This window comes from Diabrotica virgifera, chromosome 8 (assembly GCF_917563875.1).
Source record: "Diabrotica virgifera virgifera chromosome 8, PGI_DIABVI_V3a".
Classification (NCBI taxonomy): domain Eukaryota; kingdom Metazoa; phylum Arthropoda; class Insecta; order Coleoptera; family Chrysomelidae; genus Diabrotica; species Diabrotica virgifera.
Window position 1 is genome coordinate 227,815,768 of NC_065450.1, and position 25,201 is coordinate 227,840,968.

Sequence of the window (25,201 nt, forward strand, 5' to 3'; positions counted from 1 at the left end):
AAAATTTCAATATACAGGATGTTGTTTCAAGGTCACAATGGATTTATAATTTTGTTTAATCCGAACCTGGATTTTTCTTGTGATTCGTAGTTGGGTGGTTTGGGTTCTGAATGTGACATATGTGTACCAAATATCAAAAAAATATACAAGGTGGTTCTAAAGTTATGGGTCCAGAAAGAAATGGGCAAAATCGATAAAACACCATGTAACTCGGATATAAAGTCGGTGGAGCAATAAATTTAGTATGTCTAGCACCGCCTCATTTACCTCTATTCACCATTCAAGTATTTCCGTTTCCCAATGAAACACCCTGTATACTACTTCATCTTGATTACGGCTCGCAAGCTGTGGCAATAGCTACTATGTGGCCAAGGAAATAAAAAGGTTGAGGATCGCTGGACTAGACTATAGTGAAGTTTGGAGTCATGGAAGTAGATCGTGCAATCTAAGCGAAGCCATGTTTAACACTTGGAAATCTTTGAGATATGGGTATAAAACGACTACTAAAGATAAATTGAGTCGACAGACATAGAAATGGAAAAGTTCTTCGACGAGTGAACAATACAACACACCTGGTCAATAAAATAATAGTCCACAAGCTAAAATATTTTGGTCACATTATGACTATTATGAGGAAGACTATTATTAGCTACTTTATAATAACTTGCCTTACTTTATAATGGAAATAACTTACCTGCTAGATCTAAATAATACTGTTCGCCCTTTTTCAAAGGTTCTTGTGGAAGAGAATCCAACCTAGGAGATGGAAAATTTTTCGGATCTGGAAAATAATGGCATCCATATGGAGACCAGGGTTTGGGTTGTTCATGTGGCACCTCTAAAACATAACAAAACAAAATAGAGAAAATACTAAGTAATAATAAAAAAAAACCTGAAATAGAAGGCTCATTGCTGGCCATTCAGGATCAGGTTATAACAACCAAAAATTACGTGAAATAAATCGTCAGAGACCCTCGGGTCCAAAACGACAGATGCCGATATGGATGTCAAGTCCAAGAAACCATCCAACATATTACCGGGGCTGCCAGGCATATGCTGCAACTGAATATAATAACCGATAATAACCGGCATGACTCAGTAGGAAAGATCCTTCATCAAGAGATAGCTATAAAACTGGGACTTCTCCAAACGGACCATCTCCCATATTATCAATACGTCCCTGAGAATATGCTTGAGGATGGCAACTACAAGCTATAATGGGACCGCACTGTACTCACAGATCAAACAGTGGTACATAACAGACCAGATCTCGTACCAGTTAATAAATTAACAAGACAAACAACACTAATTGATGTGGCGATACCTAACAAAAATAATCTACGTACTAAATTTACTGAAAAGATCGCCAAGTACAGAGATCTGGAAATTCAAATACGAAGACAATGAAGAATGCAAAATACCCAGACGATACCTATTATTGTGTCTACTACTGGAGTCATTCCGAAGAACCTCCTCGAAAGCATAAAAAGGCTGGGTCTAAATGAACATCGTTATAAGACCTGTGAAGGCTGTACTACTCGTGATGGCCAGATGTGCACGAAAATTTTTGGGGGATACTCCAGTCCAGCCTACCAAGTCACCTAGGACTCGATAACACGGAAAGAGTCGCACCAGAGCTCAATCCTGTTAATACCGTAGGTATCTGGTATGACTCAATTTTCCCCTTAGAGGGAGTGTGAGCCGTATGGCTATATCTGAAAAAAAATACAAAAATATTAAGTGAAAATAACAAAACTTCTCACAAAGGTACATAAACATTATCCTCGCAGTGCAGTAGGAAGATTGACATTATCGCGATATTTAGGAGGAAGAGGATATATTTTATTATTTAAGCAATTATAGAAAAGTAAGTTACTAATGTAACATCTTATTTTCAAAAGCAGACACATATCTACTTTATATCGCGCATATATCCAAAGAAGAATAAGTGATCATTTGAATGTAGAAAGCTCTCAAAAATGAATTATTATTTTCAATTTCGTTGCAAAAGCAAACTACAGCCGCATTATGTTCTAGTTCAATTGATCAGAGAGTGCAGCAAGTACCTCTACCGGTTTCGAAACTTATTAGTCTCTCATCAGAGGGCACATATGCTGCTCTCGCTGACCCAACCAGGATAAACCTCGGCGTGCAGTTACGGATTGCCACGAACGAAATGGCAGGGATGCCCTAGCGGCAACTGCTAGCAAAAGACTAAGTTTTCAATCTAATAGCACATAAAATAACATTAAAAATGTTATCATCATCATCCAACTTGGAACCCTACCTGAGCAGATGGGACGTGTATCCATCTCACCTTTAGTACCATCCTTGGATTATAAGCTTTCATTTGACACCTCATTTGTCATTCTACCTAGTATAATGACGGAGGAGTTGTGTTTACAGACAGACAGACGGGCGGACAGACGGACGTAGATAATTTAACATTTTCACATTTTTTCAAAATTGGTGAAAACAACAAGACCTGAGGATTGTAAATATAGCCAACAAAGTGATTGGAATGAACCAATATTTTAGAGCAGGCCCAGATTAATTGAGGATTTAGGTTTTACAGTCAATTTAAAGGTTTTGCTTTAAAATACGGAGAAATATAGCAAACTAGTGGCTGGTTTCTAACTATACTTAAATACATCAAATCAGACAATGAACCGAAAAAAGTAAATTAAGTATTTTAAAAAAATGTTTAACTGACCTTTACTATCAACGGCGTCTTCAAACTTAACTTTGCTCTTCGATCTCTTCTTGGTACCTCGTATCCCCTTTCTTCCCTCCCTACCGACTCCACCTTCATCCAATATATCCAGAATCTCGAACAGATCTTTCCTCATGGCAATGTCTCGAGCAGTCTCTCCTTGTTTGTTGCGCACGCTCTTCTCACAGCCAGCTTCCAGAAGAATCCTCGTCAGTTTCCTGCGTCCCATGGCAGAAGATATGTGCAAAGCCGTGTCTCCGTTTTTGTTTTGTTCGGAAACGCGGCATTGAGCTGAGATCAGAATGCGTGTGACGCCAGCGTGACCATACCTAAAACAAAGAGTAATTAAAAAAATTAAAGATTAGTCAAGGAGTACGACAAGAATGTGTACTATCCCCCGTATCTAAGGATTTCCACAGTTTTCACTGTATTCCTTCACTCAATTGTTCTCTCCAGTTTTTTCTGATTTGTCAGACTCCTTCTTGCAGATTCCTTCGTTCCATTGCTTCATCCACTTCATCTCTGAAAGATCTTCGGGGTCTGCCTCTCTCCCTTCTTCCTTTCACGCTCCACTCTCTTATTCTATTTTTCTAACGATTTTGTCTGCTCTTCTGACATGTCCATACCAGTTTAATCTCTTCTGTTCGATGTAGTCTTTTAACTATTATATTATCTGAGTTCATTCCTGCATAGACGCCGCATTTGTACTTAGACAAATCACAATAAACCAGCATATCTGTGTTTTATTGACCTGACAAAGGCTTTCGATCGTATCCAAGTCGAAGACGTCTTACACTTACTGTATAGATGAAACATACTAATCAATATTATACAAACGATCGAAAACATCTACTTCCATAATCGAATACAGGCACAGTTTATACCAGTACAAAGCGGAGTCAGACAAGGTGACTCGTTAAGCCCACTGCTCTTTAATATAATAATGGACGAAATAATAAAAACAGTACGTAAAGGTCATGGTTACAGAATGGGGAACAAAGAAATCCAAATATTATGTTATGCAGACGACGACGCCGCATTATTCGCTGAGACAGAAGACGATCTCCAAAGATAACACACATCTTCAATACAACAGCGAAGAAATACAATATGATAATATCAGCAGAAAAAAACCAAATGTATGACAACATTTAAATACTACGATGTAAAATCGAAATTGATGGGAAAATAATAAAGCAGGAAGCAAGGTTTAGATATCTGGGATTAGATATAACCAGTTATGGAGATGTTGAAGAGGAAGTACGAGAACAAAGCTTAAAAGCAAGTAAAGCGGCGGGATTTCTTAATAACACCATCTGGAAGAACAAACACCCAAGTAAACAACAGAAGAACAAGTAAACAATTTAGACGGCTAATATTGAAGAAGAAACAGGCATTAAAGCCTCTATACAAAAAGGAATAAAAAGTAAGAAGACGAAAAAGAAGAAGAAAAGAAGAAGAAGAAGAAGAAGAAAAAGAGGAATAAGGGGAAGAAGAAGAAGAAGAAGAAGTAGAAGAAGAAGAGTTGAGAAAGGTGGAGACATCATGAAGAGGCCTATGTCTGACAGTGGACAAATTTAGCTGTGTGAGGATGATGACGATCAATATGAATTAAGACCAAATAGATCAACTACAGGAAATGTTACAGCAAAATTGCACTTACCTTGCAGCAGTATGTAAAGCAGTATCACCATAATTATTCTGGATGTCTGGATTGCACCCAGCTAGCAGTAACTCCCTACACGATTGGTTGTGACCGTTTTGACAGCTGAGGTGAAGGGCTGTGAATCCCCCACCGTTGCAACGATTGAGATCAGCGCCAGCAGATGCCAGTAGCCGAACGCTTTTGCTATGTCCTTTCCAGGAAGCTTCGTGAAGTGCTGTGTTGCCGTGCTGGAAAAGAAATTTTAGATAAATATTGCAACGTTTTTAATATGACTTGAACATAACCTGCCATAATTAACATAGCGTCGTCCTATTCTGTAAACTGCGTAACTCCACAATTCTCCTAAAATGAGTTATTACTACCATCTCTTTGAAAAAGTCCCTACTTATCGTTTAAAAAAGGACGTACGTGCATATTTTTACCAGATGAGTAAATAGAGACCTCTTCGTATACACCGTATCTCCCTTGCCGTAAAATTTAGTACGACAAATACGTAACTCCCTAGTTTGTCATACCACACGACTGACCTATCACTGTTTAGAAAGTGATATTTTCAAGAAAAAGTTGGTGGTAAGTAATATTAAATACTTATTAAAAAATATTCAAATGTTGTGATATGTGTATCTATAAAATATTTCGTTTTACCATCCTATCTTTTAAAATGGGAGATACGTAGTATTCGTATTAGTCATATTTAGAGAGATGGGTTTTGTGTCTCCTGTAAAATTTGGATAAACGGAGTTACGCAATTTACAGATTAGGCCGACGATAGACTAATCGCTAAAAGAATCGCATAATTTTTGAAACAGAAAAAAGTTTAAAAATACCTTTTAGTTTTTAGCAGAATCTTATAATACTCGTATATAGTCTTCTTTAGATGTCTAAAAACCCATAACATTTCAAGTTGAAGGGTGTTTTTGCAGAAAAAAACAGTAGACAAAATGTTGTTAAAAGAGAATATTTATTTTGGACATTTTTGTTCGAGAATTTGATATGCGCACTATGTCTGCTTGAGTTTTCAATGAGGAGGTGCGTTCTTACGAAAAATGAGTACCTAATATAACGTCAGAACAAGCAACCCAAAATGTGAAGGTTGAGGGTAGGCTAACATAAGAAATTCAAATCCGTCGAGAAGTCCGATAGGGATGTATCTTATCGCCACTTTTATTTAATCTGTATTGGCGAGGAACCGCAAAGTGGGCGACGCCTGGTGGCGAAATTGAAAAGCATCAACTCAAGGAAAACATTGACTTTGCCATTAACTTGTGTACATATTTGCGGTCAGTTTATGTTGTAATTAACAATAATTTCGACTTAAAAAACTATTGCAGTGTTCCTCAGTATTCATTCCTATTATACTCTACGTAATGACCTAAATTAACCAATGCCAAATCACACATTTTGTTAATTTAACGTTTGTATTAAACGTAGTATTTTTTAATGTTTAAGCGACTGCAAAATTAAATAAATGAATAAAATGTAGTATATATATTCTGTACATTGAATGTACATTGTTATGAAAAATATCCCGACCACTTCGTAATTTTCAGAACACAATTATTATAAAATAAATTCACCTACTTAGTTTCCAAGTTTCCAGTTTTTATTTAATTAAAAATTGTTATCTGTCGGTGTAAAATAAACTGTAGTGCACCTATTAATTAAATTAAAAACAAAATTAGAAATCCTAAGATAGATTAATAATTTTTAGAACGCTGTGTGATTATCGGGGGCCAGATTTTTTTATGAAAAAAAGGTAAAAACAAATCAGTAGTTAGCATCAAATTTTAATGAATGCATACAGATTAAACATAATTTTGAGTCGTCTTTAACTTATAAGATGTCTTAGTTGCAAAACTTAGTGGTTACTTTGGCAAAACACTCGTATAAATGATTTTAATTTAACGTTTTAGAACTGTGAATTCAAATGACGAAATGAATTGTTTTCCTAACGTTGTCGTCCATCTTTGAAATTTTGAGCGCCCTCTGTTGGAATTTAATTTTGCGAATAGTGAAGCCATCTGTCAACAAGCACTCGCGGAAGAAGATGTTGGTCTGAGAATAAATGGTGAGACGATCAACAATATAAGGTGTGCTGACGATACGGTTCTCCTATCGGGAACGCTAGTAGAACTACAACATCTCGTTCAAAGTCTCAATATATACTGTAACAGTTACGGCTTGAAAATTAATTTGAAAAAAACTAAATTTATGGTAATCGCGAAATCAAAGAACATCAGAGCTAATCTTGTAATAGACAATACAGCGATTGAGCGTGTGTTCTGTTATAAATATCTAGGTGCTTGGATCACAGACGATACCGATCAAACAAAAGAGATTAAATGCAGAATAGAAATTGCTAGATCAGTCTTTGATATAATGTGCAAATTCTTTTGCAATCGTGATATCAACATAAAGTTACGAATACGAATGATGCGGTGTTATATCTTTTCCACCCTGTTATATGGAATTGAGGCTTGGACACTAAAATAGTCGACCATAAAAAACATCGAAGCATTCGAGATGTGGTGCTATAAGCGCATTCTCAAAATACCATAGATATACCGCGTCACTAACACGCAAGTACTCCAAACTTTAGACAAAAGATGCGAAATTATAAAGTAGATAAAAACTAGAAAGATGGAATGCTTGGGACACATTATATCCCAGGCAACCAACTGACGTCATATAACGTCGAGGAAACGTCAGTTTTGGTTGAATATATACACGTATTTGAAAATTACGTCATATAGACGTCTTTTGTAGGTGACTTTAAATACGTAAGATTATTGACGTTAAAGTAACGTTTAAAAAACGTTTTCTTTTCAGACAGTTTAAGTCTGACGTCACAAAATTGGGAGGAGCTTGTTTGTATTACTCCAAACGATTTCGTTAAATAATTTTCATAAGAAATTTCTCATTTATTGTTTACGTGGTTTGTGTCTTGTGTGATAAAATAAGACTTTTCGTTTAGATATTTAGTTGAAGAAACGTGTTAATTAAGAGATTTGTATTCGTTTTTGCTCAGTGAGTTAGTTTAATGCAGTATTCTTCTTGACAACTGTTTGAGGTTATGTTTATTTTCTGTTAATGAACTAATTATGTGTTATCGACTTTTATCGAGTAATTTGTTAATAAATTATTTATTAGTTTGTATGTTTTTTCAGTTTTGACAGAGTAAGTAGGTATACTTATATAAATAGTGAAAATTCTATAATGCGAGGGCTGGTACAATCATGCAGAATCAATGTTAGATTACTTCTAATGCACAAGCGATCTTAAACAAACAGTAGTATATCTTCATCGACACATGAGACGTAGACCTATAGGTTTCATGTTACCTATTTTTTATACTACCTATTTTGAAACATCTGAAAGAGGTCACTTTTTGAAAGTATTAAAGACGTGAATATTACCGACGTATAAAAGACGTCACCTTTTAGACGTTTTAAAATAGTCACAATTATGACGTCAAATCAATGAGACAAATTCACGTGATTTTCAACGTCGATACTACGTCATAGAAACACGTCAATTGGTCATTTTTATGACGTGTTATCTACGTTATAAAAACGCCGTTTGGTTGCCTGGGATATGACGGGTGAAAAGTACGAACTTTTCAGAAATATCATGCAGAACGAAATTAAGGGAAAAAGAAGTGTGGGAAGAAAAAAAATATTGTGGATTCGGAATATACGTGAATGGTTCGGGTGTAGTTCGATTAAACATTTTAGGCGCGCTGCTAACAAAGTTACAGTGGCCATGATGATTTCCAATCTCCGATAGGAGTGGCACGTGAAGAAGGAGAAGACGGTCAACAGAATTAATTTTAAAGAAGGAGAATAAGCACATCTCCGGCCTACTTTACAACAAAAAGTGTTAATAAATGTGATAATTAGTTTCATAATTTGGAATCTGTAACATCCAATGAAGACTGTCGATATCTTTATCTTAGGTATCCGGAACAGATCCACTTGAGGAGATATAAGCTTACATTCTATGTTGGTGTAACAACTTTTTATAATGTAGTTTTTTTTGTTCAGAGTTACTTTAATTTTATTTACCTGGTAATTAATTGGATGGTGAATCAATTTACGACTAGAAAACCAAGAATCAACATTATAGTTTGTTTTTCTTCTATTTTAAACAGTGTCTCATTTAAAAATTCAAGAAATCGTGATTAATAAATGTATTGGATTTTTCATATACCTAATGTACCACTAATTGACAGAAGAAACTAGTGCACATACATTCATTTATTGTACACGGATTAAACTAAAAAGCCGGCCACTCACGATATACTGCGGCGTCGCTCAATTTTGTCGAATTCAACTAATTGACAAAAATTTTGATCGTGTGTGACCGTGCATCCAACAAAATCGTTACAATATAACTACAGAGAGACTGGTCTGTCGAACGACAACGCAGTATCGTGAGCAGAGCCGGATTTAAGACAATGGGGGGCCCCTGGGCAGAATTGGTTTGGGGCCCTACCCCCTACCATTAAGAAAATTGTTGTTATAACTATGGTATACAGCCAACTACAGGCTTTTAACTTTTAGAAATTAAAAAAACGTTGATCTACTTTTATATAAATATACCTTTTTTAAATAATAAAAAATACAAGAGCTGCATCTTGTTACAGCGAAATATTCAAAATAAACATAGTGAAATGTATGGATAAAGTTCAGGTACCTACTTTTCGAGATTTTTTAATTGAAAATTCCTTAATTATGTCGGACATGTCTATGTAGTTGTTTTATGTCTATGTAGTTGTTGCTCATCGTCTTCTGAAATTTTGGATAATGCTCCTTTAATCTGATTATATTAAGAGAATGGAAAGAAAGTTAGAGACTTATCAACCAAGAGAACAGGCAGGATTCCGAAAAAATTACGGAACAAATGACCATCTACAAAGTATAAAAACCCTGATAGAGAAAGTAGTGGAATACAATAAACCCCTAGTTCTAGTTTTTATCGATTTTCATAAAGCCTTTGATACAGTTGAACTTAGCAAAATATTACAGGCGCTTAAAGAATGCAGGCTAGATTATAGGTATACAAAATTATTACACAAAATATACTTACAGGCAACAACCACTGTCAAATTACATACTAACAGTAATCGCATAAAAATAGAACGGGGGGTTAGACAAGGAGACCCAATGTCACCTAAACTTTTTAATACGGTCTTAGAACATGCTTTCAAGAGTTTGGATTGGATGACAAAGGGAATAAAAATAGATGGAGAATACCTAAACAACTTACGTTTCGCCGATGATATAGTCATAGTAGCTGAGGATCTAGGTATGGCAAGAGAGATGGTACAAGAACTCGTTGTAGCTACAGAAAATGTTGGTTTAAATATAAACATCTCAAAAACAAAAATAATGACAAATTTGGTACCCAACCAGAACATCAGTATTGGTGGGAAGGAAATAGAACTCGTAGATAGATATAAATACCTGGGACATGAAATTACGATTGGCAGGGATAACCAGACTCATGAGCTGAAGAGAAGAATCGGTCTTGGGTGGGCAGCATTTGGAAAACTGAGAGAAACTTTTAAAAGTGAGTTACCCACATGTCTAAAGAGAAAGGTATTCGATCAGTGCGTCCTCCCAGTCTTGGCGTACGGATCAGAAACACTTACCTTAACTAAAGCCTCGGCTACCAAACTAAGAGGCACGCAGAGAAGAATGGAGCGGTCAATGTTAGGAATAACTCTGCGAGACAAAATCAGAAACGAAGAAATCAGGAGAAGAACAAAGGTGACTGACGTCATCGAGAGGATAGCCAGGTTGAAGTGGAGATGGGCAGGACACGTAGCCATAATGACAGATGGGCGATGGACGAAGAGGTTATTGGAATGGAGGCCAAGAGAAGACAAGAGAAGCGTCGGTCGACCGCCTACAAGATGGACTGACGACTTAAGAAAGGTAAATAAAAACTGGATGAGGGCGGCGCAGGATAGATGGGGTTGGAAACGAGGGGAGGAGGCCTATGTTCAGCAGTGGACTTTTGAGGCTGGATGATGAATCTGATTATAATCTGTAACAAGTTCTTTTGAGGCGTCACTTCTAGATGACCATCTAGTAGCATTTTCTCTTTTAGGAACAATCATATTTCTGCCACGGTCAGCGTTGCTCTCGCTTAAAGACGCTCTTGCTTTTTTGCTTTTTGCCAATTTGTAACACAATACTCTGGGTATTGTGATTTAGAAAGAGTAAGAACTTACAAATTAAAGAAAAGCTGGGAGAGAAGTTATTGAAGAGTGGCTTAGCTCAGAGGAACAAATTTAAACGTCCAGAGAGACAAAATCTCAAGTGAGGATTCCTGCTAGCTTTACTACACTGAAGTTTGGCTTTGAGGTAGTAATAAAAGAGATATTGAATATAAAACTATATGAACAATGGAGAAAATGAGACCTTTTAACACAAAATTAACAATTTGTACCTATATGTAGAGGAAGTGAAAAATACATAATAAATCAAAGAACGCTATAGCAGCAGGACAACACTCAGTTGCAGCTTTTTTAACTAAATTTAGAGAGTGGGCGGTACACTGAATCCACAACGCCAAGATATTATACTATATATTTAATTTTAGCCTGAACACAGTGAACACCATTGTACTTTTCACTCATACATAACTTAGGTGTTATCGCATGCAGGACTGTTCGTTGCAGTCTGCAGTTTTTCAAATCGAGATCATCTTCTTGTAAGCATGTGATTAGAGAATTAAATACATACCTATATCTTCTGCTTTATGACAATGATTTGGCAAAAATACATTTTCAACAGGAGAGAAACCTTCCATGTTTAACGAAATATCACAGTTTATTATTGATTGACAAAAATTATTCTATGTGAATGATGTGCTGATTTTTTTAAGTTTAGCGCTTTGTGGGGGCCTCCGGAATGTGGGGGCCCCGGGCAGCTGCCCAGCCTGCCCCCTTAAATCCGGCCCTGATCGTTAGTGGCCAGCTTAAGAGCATTGCTATTAAACAACAATGCTATATAGCCTTATTATTTGCAGATGATTAACTACAACAGTAATAGCTCAAGAGTATGAAGGTGTTGAATATATGACAAGGAAATTAATCGAGGAATATAAAAAATGTGGGAAAGAGAGAAAAGTACCGACTTGAATGTTAGGAAGTCAAATAGAAAGAGGAACAATGAATGCATGTGGCCGAAGTAAGAATAGATAAATGAGCGGAGTGACTAAAAAGATAAAATTATGAATGGATATATTAGGGGAAGTCTAGGGACCTAGGAAAGTACTGGAGCCAGGCTGCATGTGTTAGGGTTGAGAATCAGTGCTCTGTAGAAGTAAAAATCAAGCGTGGAGTTCGACAAGGCTTCATTTTCACCACTGTTGTTTAATTTTTACACTGAAACAATCTTAAATGAAGGGTTGGAAAACGCAAAAGAGGGTAAATCATTAATGGCGTGCTTATGAACAATAGCAGATACGCAGATGACACCTTGTTAGTGACAGGATCAATTGAACATCTTCAAGCGTTATTGAACCGAATGGTGTCGATCTGTGCGATATATGGACTCAAACTCAACGCAAGAAAAACAAAGTTTATAGTTATTAGAAAACAAGCAACCGTATATACATATTTAATAATAACTATAACGTAACAATTGGTAATGACAATTGAACGCGTAAGTTATCTTGTATATATGGGTACTCATATTAATGAAAACTGGAACCCTAGTAGGTACAGAAATAAAAAGTAGAATTGCCAAAGCAAGAACAAGTAACGATCTCAATTTGGAACTTCGCATAAGAATGGTTTAATGTTATATATTTCCAATAATACTTTATGGGGTTGAAGCATGGACCCTGACAGAATCGCTTTTGAAGAACCTAGAAGCATTTGAGATGTGGGTCTACCGCCGTATTCTGAAGATCAGTTGGGTAGAAAGAGTCCCAAACGAAAAGGTTTTGCAACGTTTGAATAAAAGTAGTGAACACGATTAAAAGCCGTAAATTTGACATACTGCACCTTTTCATGCAAGACAAAATAATGGAAAAAAGAAGTGTGGGTATCCGTACAACTTCTTGGCTTAAAAACCTGCGCCAATGGTTTGGTAAAACTAGAACTGAACTATTTCGTACGGCTGTAAACAAGACAATGGTTGACCCGTGTTGAGCTGGCCCCCCCCCCCCACTTGCAAAAATTAAAAAACAAATAGCCCTGATTTATGAGCTATTTATGAGCTCTCATATTCCGCAAACTAAAAATTTTGAGCTCGTTCCACTGAGCAGGAATTTAATACCCTAGTGGGGGGGCTGAGTCAGCCCCCCCCACTACTTAAAAATAGGAATATTGAATCGGTTTTTGCGGCAGAATTACGAGCTATTTATGAGCTCTTGAAATTATATAGTTTCGATTTTTGAGCTCATCCCCTTCACCCCCAAACAACCCTTTAATTGATTTAACTTAAGAGAAAGATGCTGGGAAAACTTAAAATATATCGTATTGCGGATATAATTCATATAGCTTATATACTCTAAGAATAAACTATTAAATCAAGAGCATTTCGATTATTGAGCTACAACCCCTTCGCAAGAAAACCACCCTATCTTCCCGGCTTAAGAGAAAGTTGTACTTAAAATGCGTTAAACTAATTATTTGGCGACTACATATCATTTAATAATTTATAAGGTTCCAAATTACGCGCATTTAGATCAGTAAATTGCAATTTATTTTGTATAGTGCAGTCACTGAAGGTAAAAATCAACGATTACCTTCAATTTCGGTGAACCTTCATCGATTTTCACGAAAATTGGTCAGTAGTTAGAGGATACGTCAAGAAACAAAGGTGACATGGTACCACCTTGCGCCTTTACCCTGAGGGTGGATACCGCCCCTTCTCGGGGGTGAAAATTATTTTATAAAAAATAAATGCACAAATCAATAAAAGAACAAATTAAAAGCAAAATTTATTATATAAAGTTAATAAAATAAGTCAATACTTTTTAAGTGATTAAAGATCAAAGATTTTAATTATTTGTGAAAAAATGCATGTTTTGAAAAGGTTTTTTGTAAATCACTGAAAAATTTTAAATTTTTACAAAAAAGTTAATAGTAGTTTAATTCGTATAGCTTATATTCTAAGAATAAACTCTTAAATCACGCGTCTTTCGATTATAGAGCTACAACCCCTTCGCAAGAAAACGACCCCATATTCCCGGCTTAAGAGAGAGTTGTTCTTAAAATAATTTAAATTAATTATTTGGCGACTACATATCGTTTAATAATTTATGAGCTTGCAAAATATACGCATCTCAATTATTGAATTGCCATTTTCTTTCTATAGTGCAGTCACTGAAGGTAAAAATCAACTAGTACCTTCGATTTCGGTAAATCTCCATTTATTTTCACGAATTGACAATAACAACTTGGGGTTTTAGCCTGGGGTATATGTCACCCCTTCTCGGGAGTGAAAATTACTTTATTAAAAATAACCCCACAAATCGAGAGAGGGACAAATTGTAAGCAAAATTTGTTATATAATGTGATTAAAATAAATCAATACTTTTTGAGTTATTAAAGATCAAATATTTTAATTTTTGGAAAGAAAATGCATGCTTTAGAGCGATTTTTCATAAATGACTAAAAAGTTTTCATCACTAAAATTGAAGCTAATAAAAAATATAATAACTTGCTTACTTGAAAAACCCTTTAATGTTAATTTAAAATAAGTTATTGGTAATTAAATGTATATTTTTTCCGCGACTGTTAAAATCTAAGGGTTCAAGCTTAAATAACGGGAAAGAGATGCATTTTATAACACTTAGGTTCTAAATACTTGTCAAAGTACTTAGAAATAACTATGAAAAATAAGATGCAGAAAAAGTTGATAGTATCAAAATCCGCTCACCAATTTTCGTGAAAATGAATGGAGATTTACCGAAATCGAAAGTACTAGTTGATTTTTACCTTCAGTGACTGCACTATAGAAAGAAAATGGCAATTCAATAATTGAGATGCGTATATTTTGCAAGCTCATAAATTATTAAACGATATGTAGTCGCCAAATAATTAATTTAAATTATTTTAAGAACAACTCTCTCTTAAGCCGGGAATATGGGGTCGTTTTCTTGCGAAGGGGTTGTAGCTCTATAATCGAAAGACGCGTGATTTAAGAGTTTATTCTTATAATATAAGCTATACGAATTAAACTACTATTAACTTTTTTGTAAAAATTTAAAGTTTTTCAGTGATTTACAAAAAACCTTTTCAAAACATGCATTTTTTCACAAATAATTAAAATCTTTGATCTTTAATAACTTAAAAAGTATTGACTTATTTTATTAACTTTATATAATAAATTTTGCTTTTAATTTGTTCTTTTATTGATTTGTGCATTTATTTTTTATAAAATAATTTTCACCCCCGAGAAGGGGCGGTATCCACCCTCAGGGTAAAGGCGCAAGGTGGTACCATGTCACCTTTGTTTCTTGACGTATCCTCTAACTACTGACCAATTTTCGTGAAAATCGATGAAGGTTCACCGAAATTGAAGGTAATCGTTGATTTTTACCTTCAGTGACTGCACTATACAAAATAAATTGCAATTTACTGATCTAAATGCGCGTAATTTGGAAGCTTATAAATTATTAAATGATATGTAGTCACCAAATAATTAGTTTAACGCATTTTTAATACAACTTTCTCTTAAGCCGGGAAGATAGGGTGGTTTTCTGGCGAAGGGGTTGTAGCTCAATAATCGAAATGCTCTTGATTTAATAGTTTATTCTTAGAGTATATAAGCTATAGGAATTATATTCGCAATACGATATATTTTAAGTTTTCTCAGCATCTTTCTCTTAAGTTAAATCAATTAAAGGGTTGTTTGGGGGTGAAGGGGATGAGCTCAAAAATCGAAACTATATAATTTTAAGAGCTCATAAATAGCTCGTAATTCTGCCGCAAAAACCGATTCAATATTCCTATTTTTAAGTTCCCACTAGGGTATTAAATTCCTGCTCAGTGGAACGAGCTCAAAATTTTTAGTTTGCGGAATATGAGAGCTCATAAATAGCTCATAAATCAGGGCTATTTGTTTTTTAATTTTTGCAAGTGGGGGGGGGCCAGCTCAACACGGGTCAATGGTTGTTAATATGCTGGGCAACATGAGATAACGATCGACAAGCGGTCTCAGCAGCTTAAGAAGAAGAAGTGGCCTAGAGGACCAATTGATGTCAAAAGAAGAGAGCATAGGTTAAGATTGTTAGGGCATGGTTAACGCCGAGATGTAAATCACATAATACGAAGAATTGAAAGTTCCTGCAAGTACATAGTAGGAGAAGAAAACTAAACAAGAATTAGTCGGAAACGCTTAGTAGGACTGGAAGACAACGCTTTCAGGGAAGCACATAGAGAGAAACTGAATTATGATGACAATGAAGAGTTCTTCCCAATCTTCTCATATTATACTAAGAAATATTTGATACGGACTTACAATATTATTGATTATAACAGGTATTAGATCATTTTTGTAAAAAAGAAGAACGTGAAAACAAAATTAGAATTAAACTTTTGGCATTACTTTTTATAGCACATGTAAATTTTCAAAATTGTCGTTGCTGAAGGCCAATTCATGTCAAAACTCATATCAACCTAACTTTTGAGTAAATATTTAGGTTTCCAAAAATTAGCGTTAAAATCATAACAATAAAAATAAAACATATCGGAGTTATAATAAAGTCATAAAGCTGATGTATTTGCATTAGTTTTGATGGCAGCCGTTTCAAAGAATATTAATTTTTGGCACACGTTTCAAACAGAATCAACATCAAGCAGCAAAAAAGCGGAGATGTCGCGATGACAATGAAAATTATATGTTTTCTTTTTGAAATCCCACTTGTCTAATTGAGACCAGAGACGTACGTCAACAAGGGGACTAATTAGGCACCTACATATTATATTATACCACTCATTGTACTAAATTTTACGATATCACACTCTGCGATATCAAATAAATTGTAAACAATAATAAAACAAGTGAAGAAAAAAAGAGGGTGCAAAATGGGCGATAGAGAGATAAAAATGCTGTTACGCTGATGACTCCGCCCGTGTTAGTAGCAGAGTGCGAAGACGACCTACAAAGATTACTGCACGAATTCAACATTAACGCAAAATGAATATGAAAATATCAGCCCAAAAAAACAAAAAGGTTAGTAATAGCCAAAGAACTAATAAGATGCAAATTGGAGTTAGACAATCAAATTATACAAGTCATGACTTTCAAATACCTGGAAATTAATTTATCAGTCGACAACAATATCGAAGAAGAGATAGAAGACAAACAACACAATTTGGAAAAACCAAACACCTTGTGTGGAAACAAAGGCCCGAATATATAAGATAGTTATTAGGCCAGCTATGACTTAAACAGCCGAAACCAGACCAGATACAAGCAAAACACAAAGACATCTGAAGACCAACGAAATGATGATCTTAAGAAGGATTGCTGGAAAAGGACTACAAGACAGGGTAAGAAGTGAGAAAATCAGACGTATATGTGGGGTAGACAATATAAATAACTGGGTAAAGAACAGAAAAGAAAAGTGGAATCAACACATAAGCAGGATAATAGGATAGTAAGAATAGCCAGGAACATAATCAAGGATAGTAAGAATAGCCAGGGACAAGTCACCGTTAGGCAGAAGAAGTATAGGACGCCCAAGGAAAAGATGGAATGACAATTTAGGGACAGAATGAAAGGCACCTTTGAAGAAAAACAGGCATTATTGCCTATATTAGTGTTGGAAAATTCTCGAGAATGAAAAATCGGAGAATATTCTCGAAAATATTCTCGATATGGTGAATTTTCTGAGAATGAAACCTAGGATGCGCTTAGGGAGATTGTTAAAGATGAAGTAGGGTATTAAGAATCATGAAATTATATACAAAATTATGAGACGAAACAACAGTGTTCTTTAAATATAAAAAATACAAAAATAGCAGAAAACACAAAAATTTTTTCATAAAAAATGAAATGTTCATTTTTTATCAGGTTTCAGATTCAAAATATATTTCTATCATTAGCTCATCCTGGTCTTCTACATTCTGCATTTCAATGTACTGAGTTGTGGGATTTTGTTTTTCAGTCAAGGACTGGTCTATGTCAAACAATTTTAAATTGTGAGCAATAAAAGTTACTTTACCAGCCCGTTCAGCAGTAAGACTGAAACTTCTTTAAGTCGCTGCACTCGATGAAGGCATGCTTAATTTATATGAACTGCTATTTGAGTTAATTTTGTTCCGAAATATGATTGGGTCTAGTTTTCAATTGATTTTACAACGTGTGGTTTTCCAAAAAATCCCTTCTTAGACCGATAAAGTGCCAAATCTGCCATTCTTTCATCCGTGTCATCACCATATTTTAAAGTTGCTAAATTATCTATAAACTCAGTTCCCTCAACTTGTTCTTCTCTACTTAAATGCACACCATTCTTAAGCGCCGTCCACACGAAGTCGATCGAGGTTCAACGAGTACGAGAGTGTAGACGGCCACTCTATGGGATAGATGTTACAACCCATTCCGCTGTGTTGCCAAATTTGTAATCAGTATCGAAACGCGGCAGATTTAAAAACATGTCAAAATATGTTGTTCTTGTTTTACTTTACACGTTCTAAAAGTGAATCAAGTCTATTTTTTCTAATTTGATAATTGCTTGTATAAAAAATACCTAGATGGTACGTAAAAAATATATATTTCGTTTGTTATCCGGTAGATAAGCTTTAAAAGTTTGGATTAGGAACACACCTGATTTTTGTGTTTATTTTTATAATTTCAGCTTTAACCTAACCTAACATAATCAGATTCAAAGATGATTTTATCGTTTTTATTTCCATTTTGGAAGAAGGAATGAAGGAAATGTAAGTAAATCAAAGAATTACAACTTAAAAAAATAAGTATACGAAGTCATAAGGTTTAGAAATACATTTCCATATTTTAATCAGACAACAATATTGTTTTAAAAAGAAAACATTGATTATGCTGAAAAATTTACTGGAGAGGTTGAACAAGAGGTAAATCCATTTTAAGTTAGTGGAAAACTGTTGATTTGTATGTAAAATAGAAGACAAAGACAAGTTAGCTAATGAAACAGATGCAGTGGTAATTTTGTTTACATAATTATATGTACATATTATATGATTATTAATATTAACTGTTAAATGATGTAAAAATTTGTTAATGTGGGGAAAACTTTTATTTAAATTCAATACTATATTTCTTTAGTGGTATGGCAAAACTTGATGTTGTGTCTGATTTTAGCCAGAATGAGATTATTTGCTTGATATGCTATTTAGTAACATTTCTTCAAGTTGGTAGAGTTTGGTATGTGTATGATGAAGGTAAAACCCCCTTTGTCCCACATATCTTTTGTATAAAAGATATGTCCCCTTTTAACTTACAGTAGAACATTATTACTATTACATACCTAAGTTGCATTTTTGAGGTTTTATCAAAATAGCGTCATCGTAAATCACTTGACGGAAACTCTATATGACGAAAGAGAGACTCATAATGAAAGATTTATTTTTTTCTGTTATATTTTTATGGTAGGTACATATGTATGTGTATATGTACATATGTATTATACATAAGATATACATGTTCGGATTATCCCTGCTTTTCAATACACCTTCGGTCCCGAGGAGGACAGATAATCGGGGCTCTACTGTATTAGGTAGTGCAGAACTTGATATATTACTTGATTTCTTATGTTGATTATTTTTCGTTTTTGAGTTGGCAAAACATGATTCAAACTTTCCAAATTCTCTCCTGAAAAATTAGGCTAGATGGACATATCAATCATTGTCAAAACTCTCCAGATTTATAATCCATCCAACTGGTATACTGAATAGTAAACTATGGCTAAAAACCAACTATGTATATCAAAGCACAATATTTTTAAAGATTGGATAATTTACATGGTAAATTGAAGAATCCCAATAACAGGAATAAAACCTAATTTTAATATTTGGATGCCTCAGAAGTCAAACGGTGTAAGTCACATTCTCCCTAAAAATGACTTATGGGATATAACACTTATTATTATATATAGAAATATTATTATTTCCTTGTTTGTATTTATGAATATGTTATCCTATAAATAAAGACAGTTTACAGTCGGAGAAATTAAAGAAGACCCATGAACGATCACATCAATCACATATTATTCAGATTACTAATAATCTATCTCTCTCGTTTGTTATTTATGAAAAAAAAAACAGCAAATACAAAATATGTGATTGACTGATTGATGTGACCGTTCATGGGTATTCTTTCATTTTTCCGACTGTATTTGTCAGCAACTATTGTCAGAAACATCTTAGTATCTCATTTTAAGCACTTATTGACTTATACTGATTGGCTTCTGAGGCATTGATTTGTTAATAGATACCTTTCACTTTTCTAAATAAAAAAATTAGTTACAGATATGACAAACATCTAGCTAGAAGATGGAATCTAGCGTTCTTAAAAGAAAAAAAGCTAGTTCCAGAAGTAAGCTACCAATAATAAACTAGAGAATGTATTACAAGAAAGAACAACGCTAATACTCAACATAGCTCAACTGCTTCAGATAGAAAAAGAGGAGAAAGGGTACAACCCAAGCGTGCCAGAGAAAATGAAAGGGCAGAAGAGAGACACAAAATTCATTGATTTATTAAATTTAAAAATTAAATTATACAAAGGACAATTAATTAAAAAATGATACATGTATATTAATGATCTTTCTATTTCCTCATAAAGCTTGTTACTGACCAGAAGGTATACTATAATAGATATATATTATATCTCATATCGCTCACTCTAGTAATGAGTGAGCCTGCATAAACGGAACCATATAATACATTATAGTTCCGTGTATGCAGCCTCACTCATTGCTCTAGTGAGTGATATGAGATATATTATAGTATAGCTCCCCGTGCATGACAAGCTTAACACAAAAAAATTTATAAGTTATCAAACATCTTAATTTCAGTAAATTCAATAATTTAGCTTATTCCTGGTATGTATACACTTACCAGGTACTACCTTTTTGCTAGTACTATACTAGAAAAAAATAATTTTTGAATTAAATTAATTGACGCAAAAAGAACAATGTGAATGTATGTAATTTATTTAAGCCAAAATACATTGTACGGCTGTCAGTAAATAGAAAAAAATGTTTATTTCACAAATAAACATTTCTTTTTGCTTAAATTAAATCACAAACAGCCTCCCACATACCTCTTGGCAGTTTGAACATTTAATTTAAGCGAAAAGCAATGTTTATTTGCCAAATAAACATTTTTTTCTATTTTCTGACGGCGATAGAATGTATTTTGAGTTAAATAAATTGCATACATTCTTCTTTTTTGTCAATTAATTTAATTCAAAAATTATTATTTTGGCCACCCTGTATAAATAATGATATTCATGTTTATATTACTGTATAGAGAATTGAACACCCTTTCAAATGAGGTGCCACACGACACCTATTCCCATTTAAAAAAATCATCGATTACGTCACCACGCTCAGATGGATGACGTCACTAGTATGAAATAGATGGCAAAAAATTGTAATTTGAAAATAAAAATCGACCTATTTCGGGATTTTTCTCTAAAGTCGTCCATTTTAGAGAAAATGAATTTATTCCATAATTTAGATCCTCTCTGTATGTGAACTTATATTATTTTATACCTCTATTTCTAATGTAATTAATTATCGAGTTAGAAAAAATACATTTGATCCACTTTTAGGAAGAAGATATTAAAAAAGTGTTAGGATGTAGTAATTCAGTGGATTATTCAATAAATATGGACATTATAGACAAAATATTTTTAGAACGTGTAATGACATATTTTTAAATCTGCCGCGTTTAGGATTCCGATCCTGATTAAAAATTTGGCAACATCGCGGAATGGGTTGTAACATTTATCCCTACCTGACGGCCACCTTGTGTAACTTTGCCTAACTTCGTTCTACTTCCTAAATCTGTCGGTCTGGCGCGTCCGAGTCAAAGGGATCTTTGTCTGTATCGCACCGCTTGAATGTGTTCCTCGCGAAGTAGAACGAGTGTGTAGAGAGGCACTTCGGACTTCGGTGAACTTTGGCGAAGTAACTTCGCCGAGAGTGTGGAGCCCGTTTAAATATTTGCACGTTAAAATAGCACTAAAACAATACATACTGAGGGTCGCGGATCTTTCCCCAACTGTCATCAATACGACCAGCGGCGTAGCTAGGGTGGGGCGGAGGGGGCGGTCCGCCCCGGGTGTCACCCTTTCGGGGGTGACACCCGGGAGACTCCATCACAAAAGAATGAATTGATAATTAGTAACTTTACTTATTTTATAATCAAAATACAATTCGATATTATTTTGTGAACACACGAAACTGAGAAAAGTCGAGGTCAAAAAGGCATCTCTTGGATTTTTCCGTTAAAATGAAAAAAGCAGTTTGTATTGGGATCTACGTAACGAAATTCTCAAGAAGCTTGAAATTGATGGTTTAGATATTATGAAGTGCCGTTCACAGGGATACGATAATGCAGCTGGTATGAGCGGCTTACATGGAGTAATACAAGCAATTATTAAATCAAATCATTTTGATTAAAATCAAAAAACAAAAAGGCTATTTTCGTTAGATGTATTGATCATTTAATTCATTTATGTGGCCAGCACTCTTTTGCTCAAAATACCGCTTATGTAACATTTTTCAGAACTGTCGAGTGCAATTTTTATTTTTTTTTCTGCTTCCACTAGCTGCTGGGAAGTGCTTATTAAACACAGCAAAGCATCTATTAAACGAATTTTCACAACGCGTTGGAGTTCTCACTAAGCTGCAGTTAAAGTATTGGCAAAACATAGATAGTGTTGTTGCTTTAATTGAGGAATTATATCATCAACAAGAAAATTTAGACACCATAACCAATTTGTACATCATAGCCTTATTCCCGCTGTCTGTAATTTTATATTTTTTCTTTGTTATTGTTTATTTTGGAATGGTGTACTAAGAGAAATAGGGGCACTTCGTCTTTATATTGAAGAAAAACGGTGGTCATATTATATGTAGATAAAGCAATAGATATGGCCACGAAAATACATGAGGATGACGACATTCCCACCCAAAAAACTAATTCGACGTCAAAAACTAGTGGATGTTGAGTCAGCTACAGATATAGGACTCACTCTTCGAGACGAACTTCAAAAGGATACGTTGAAATGTTTTGACCTATTCAATGTTTAACTTGAAACCAGATCAAAGTTCATTCATGATGTGGCTTCATTGTTCGAGGTTGTGCAGACACACACCTTGCTTTTCGCGAACAGTGAACAGTTTAAATTAGCTGTTTCAACATTTTGTGACTTTTACCATGAAGAGGTATCAGAAGCAGATCTCCTGCTAGAAATACCAAGGGTCAGAAGACATTTACAAGCCCCTAAAGCGTGAATATTACAGCCTCTAAGTATTTAGCTGTAGACTTTTTAAAACTCAATGTGGAATGGGATTTCATGGAATCCCTCCCAAATATAATGGTCGTATTAAAATTGTTTATGACCATTTGTGTATAGGTTGCTTCATGCGAGAGAAGTTTTAGTAAGATAACATTAATCAAGAATTACTTGCGAGCAACAACGACGCAAACAAGGCTAAAATAACCTCGGTTTATTAGCTATTGAACATGAAGCAACACAAAACATAAATATAGAAAATGTGATTTCCGAGTTTTCCGCTAGTAAAGCTAGAAAAAAGATATTTTAATTCTTAATTTTTTCATTATTCAAAACATACGTTTATCGGATTTTCGTTGATTTTAACAATTTTTATTTTTAGGATTTGGGGTGACACCATCGATTACCGCCCCGGGTGTCACCCATGCTAGCTACGCCACTGAATACGACTAACTTCACTCGTATATTTGATACGAGAATTATAAAAAAAAAATATGCATTGAAATCCAGATCCCGTAATTTTTTGAGCGTTATAAAGTGAGTACAAAGACATGCATATTTCTTTTTTTTTTTTGTAATTACAGCTTCAATTTACCGTACACTTCTCGTAGACCGTGCCGATAAGGTAGAGTCGTGTTGGGGAAACATCCAAGACCGACATACTGACACTGTAAACACCCTAGCTAGCGGTTCATGGGATTCCCCAGGCCCGGCTACTTCGATTTTCGGGGATTTTTCCCCGAAAATCGGGGAAAAAAGCATTTCAGTTTGGGCTTCAAGAATAATAATGTTTGGGATGCAAAAATATACTACGTGAATTGGCAAAAACAATATACATATTTTTTAAATTTTAATAATTTGACCCATATCTAGTTTTTATTTTTATTTCGAATTTTGTAAATATAGAACATTTTCGCCGAGAATTTTATGGCCTAGAATATTCTCGAGAATATTCTCATTCTCGAGAATATTTTGTTGAGAATATTCTCTTCTTACACCACTAGCCTATATAAAAGAAAAAGAAGAAGAAGAAGAAGAAGAATAAAATTGTGATCACAGTAGTTTTCTTTAGTAGCCTCTTCTGGTCCAGGCCTGGACATAGGCCTCCCCTTGTGTTTCAATATTCGCCTGTCTTGAGCTATCTGGTGTCAGTTTCTTCCTACCTTTTCTTTGGTGTCGTCGATTCATCTTTTTACGGTCTTCCTATGCCTCGTTTATATGCTCTTGGTCTCCATTGTATATCTTTGCCCACTTCTCTTCGCTTTCTCTTGCCAGATATTCTACTTATTTCCATTTAGATTTTGCGATAGCTTCGATTACATTTTTTACGTTGGTTCTTCTTATCTCTTCGTTTCTCATGTGAACTCTTAAGCTGACATTTATCATAAGTACCTCAATAGCTCTTTTGCAGAGCTCTCAATTTTGCAGAGAAACGCTGTCTTAAGTAGAGACAAGATATTATTATAAAAACATCTACCAGTTCCATCTTAAGAAAAGACTGACTTAACAAAAGGGAAGGTGAGTTGACAACTAACAAATGTGTGATGTGTGGCACAGAACAATCGAAATTTTATGTCTGTGATTAAATTAGGCATTGCGTTTCAATGCGGAGAAAATATGACGATAAAAGATAATTACTCCAGGGTAATAAGCTGTAAATAGACCATGTTCGGGACACTCAAAGATCCAGGTAGCTGACTACTTTTTTAGTTATTGTAGACCTATAGGAAGAAAACCTACCTGTTTCCTGCCTAGGGTTCGCGTCCGTTTTTTAATTATTAACAATTTAGTTTTTGCACCCCATTCAAAAGCTAAATAGTTTACATAAAATTACAAAACTTAATTCTGTAGACTGTAGAACATTAAAACTTCAAAATGCCGATTTTTGAAAGTTAAAAAGTTAATTTGTTGCTATAGTCAAGGGCCCATCTGTTTTGAGATGGACGTTGAGAGGTGACTCAATTTTTTTTGCAGAAATTGCTTAAAAATAACTCAAATAATAATATTTGAGTTATCCTCCCTCTCAAAAAGGTCCGGAACATTGTTTAAATAAATAAAATGTCAAAAAATGAAGAAAAAATTCGATTTTTTTCTTCGTTTTTTGATTATAACTTTAAAAGTATTCATTTCCGAGAAAATATGTACTAACATAAAAGTTGCGTAACTAAATTTGCTATAATATAGAATTAGTTAAAAATTTAAAAAATAGTCACCCTTGTTGCAAAATAGCAATAATTGCGAAAAAACCATACAAAAACAAGTATTCGCATTTTACGTTTTTCAACCATTTATGCTACACTTAGGAAATTCATATTTCACCCAGAAAAACTTTATGATACAGTAAAG

At 34.6% G+C, this 25,201-nt stretch overlaps 1 protein-coding gene across 1 annotated transcript in view; it reads right to left on the reverse strand.

The window, feature by feature from the left end:
* Positions 1-25,201, reverse strand: part of LOC114331814 (espin) — a 142,324-nt gene that overhangs the window by 15,854 nt on the left and 101,269 nt on the right. The window contains exons 3-5 of the mRNA XM_050659735.1: positions 4,377-4,606; positions 2,714-3,042; positions 695-838 (exon numbers count right to left, since the gene is read on the reverse strand). Of these exons, the coding sequence (XP_050515692.1) occupies positions 695-838; positions 2,714-3,042; positions 4,377-4,606 (703 nt within the window). The remainder of the gene's footprint in view (positions 1-694; positions 839-2,713; positions 3,043-4,376; positions 4,607-25,201) is intronic.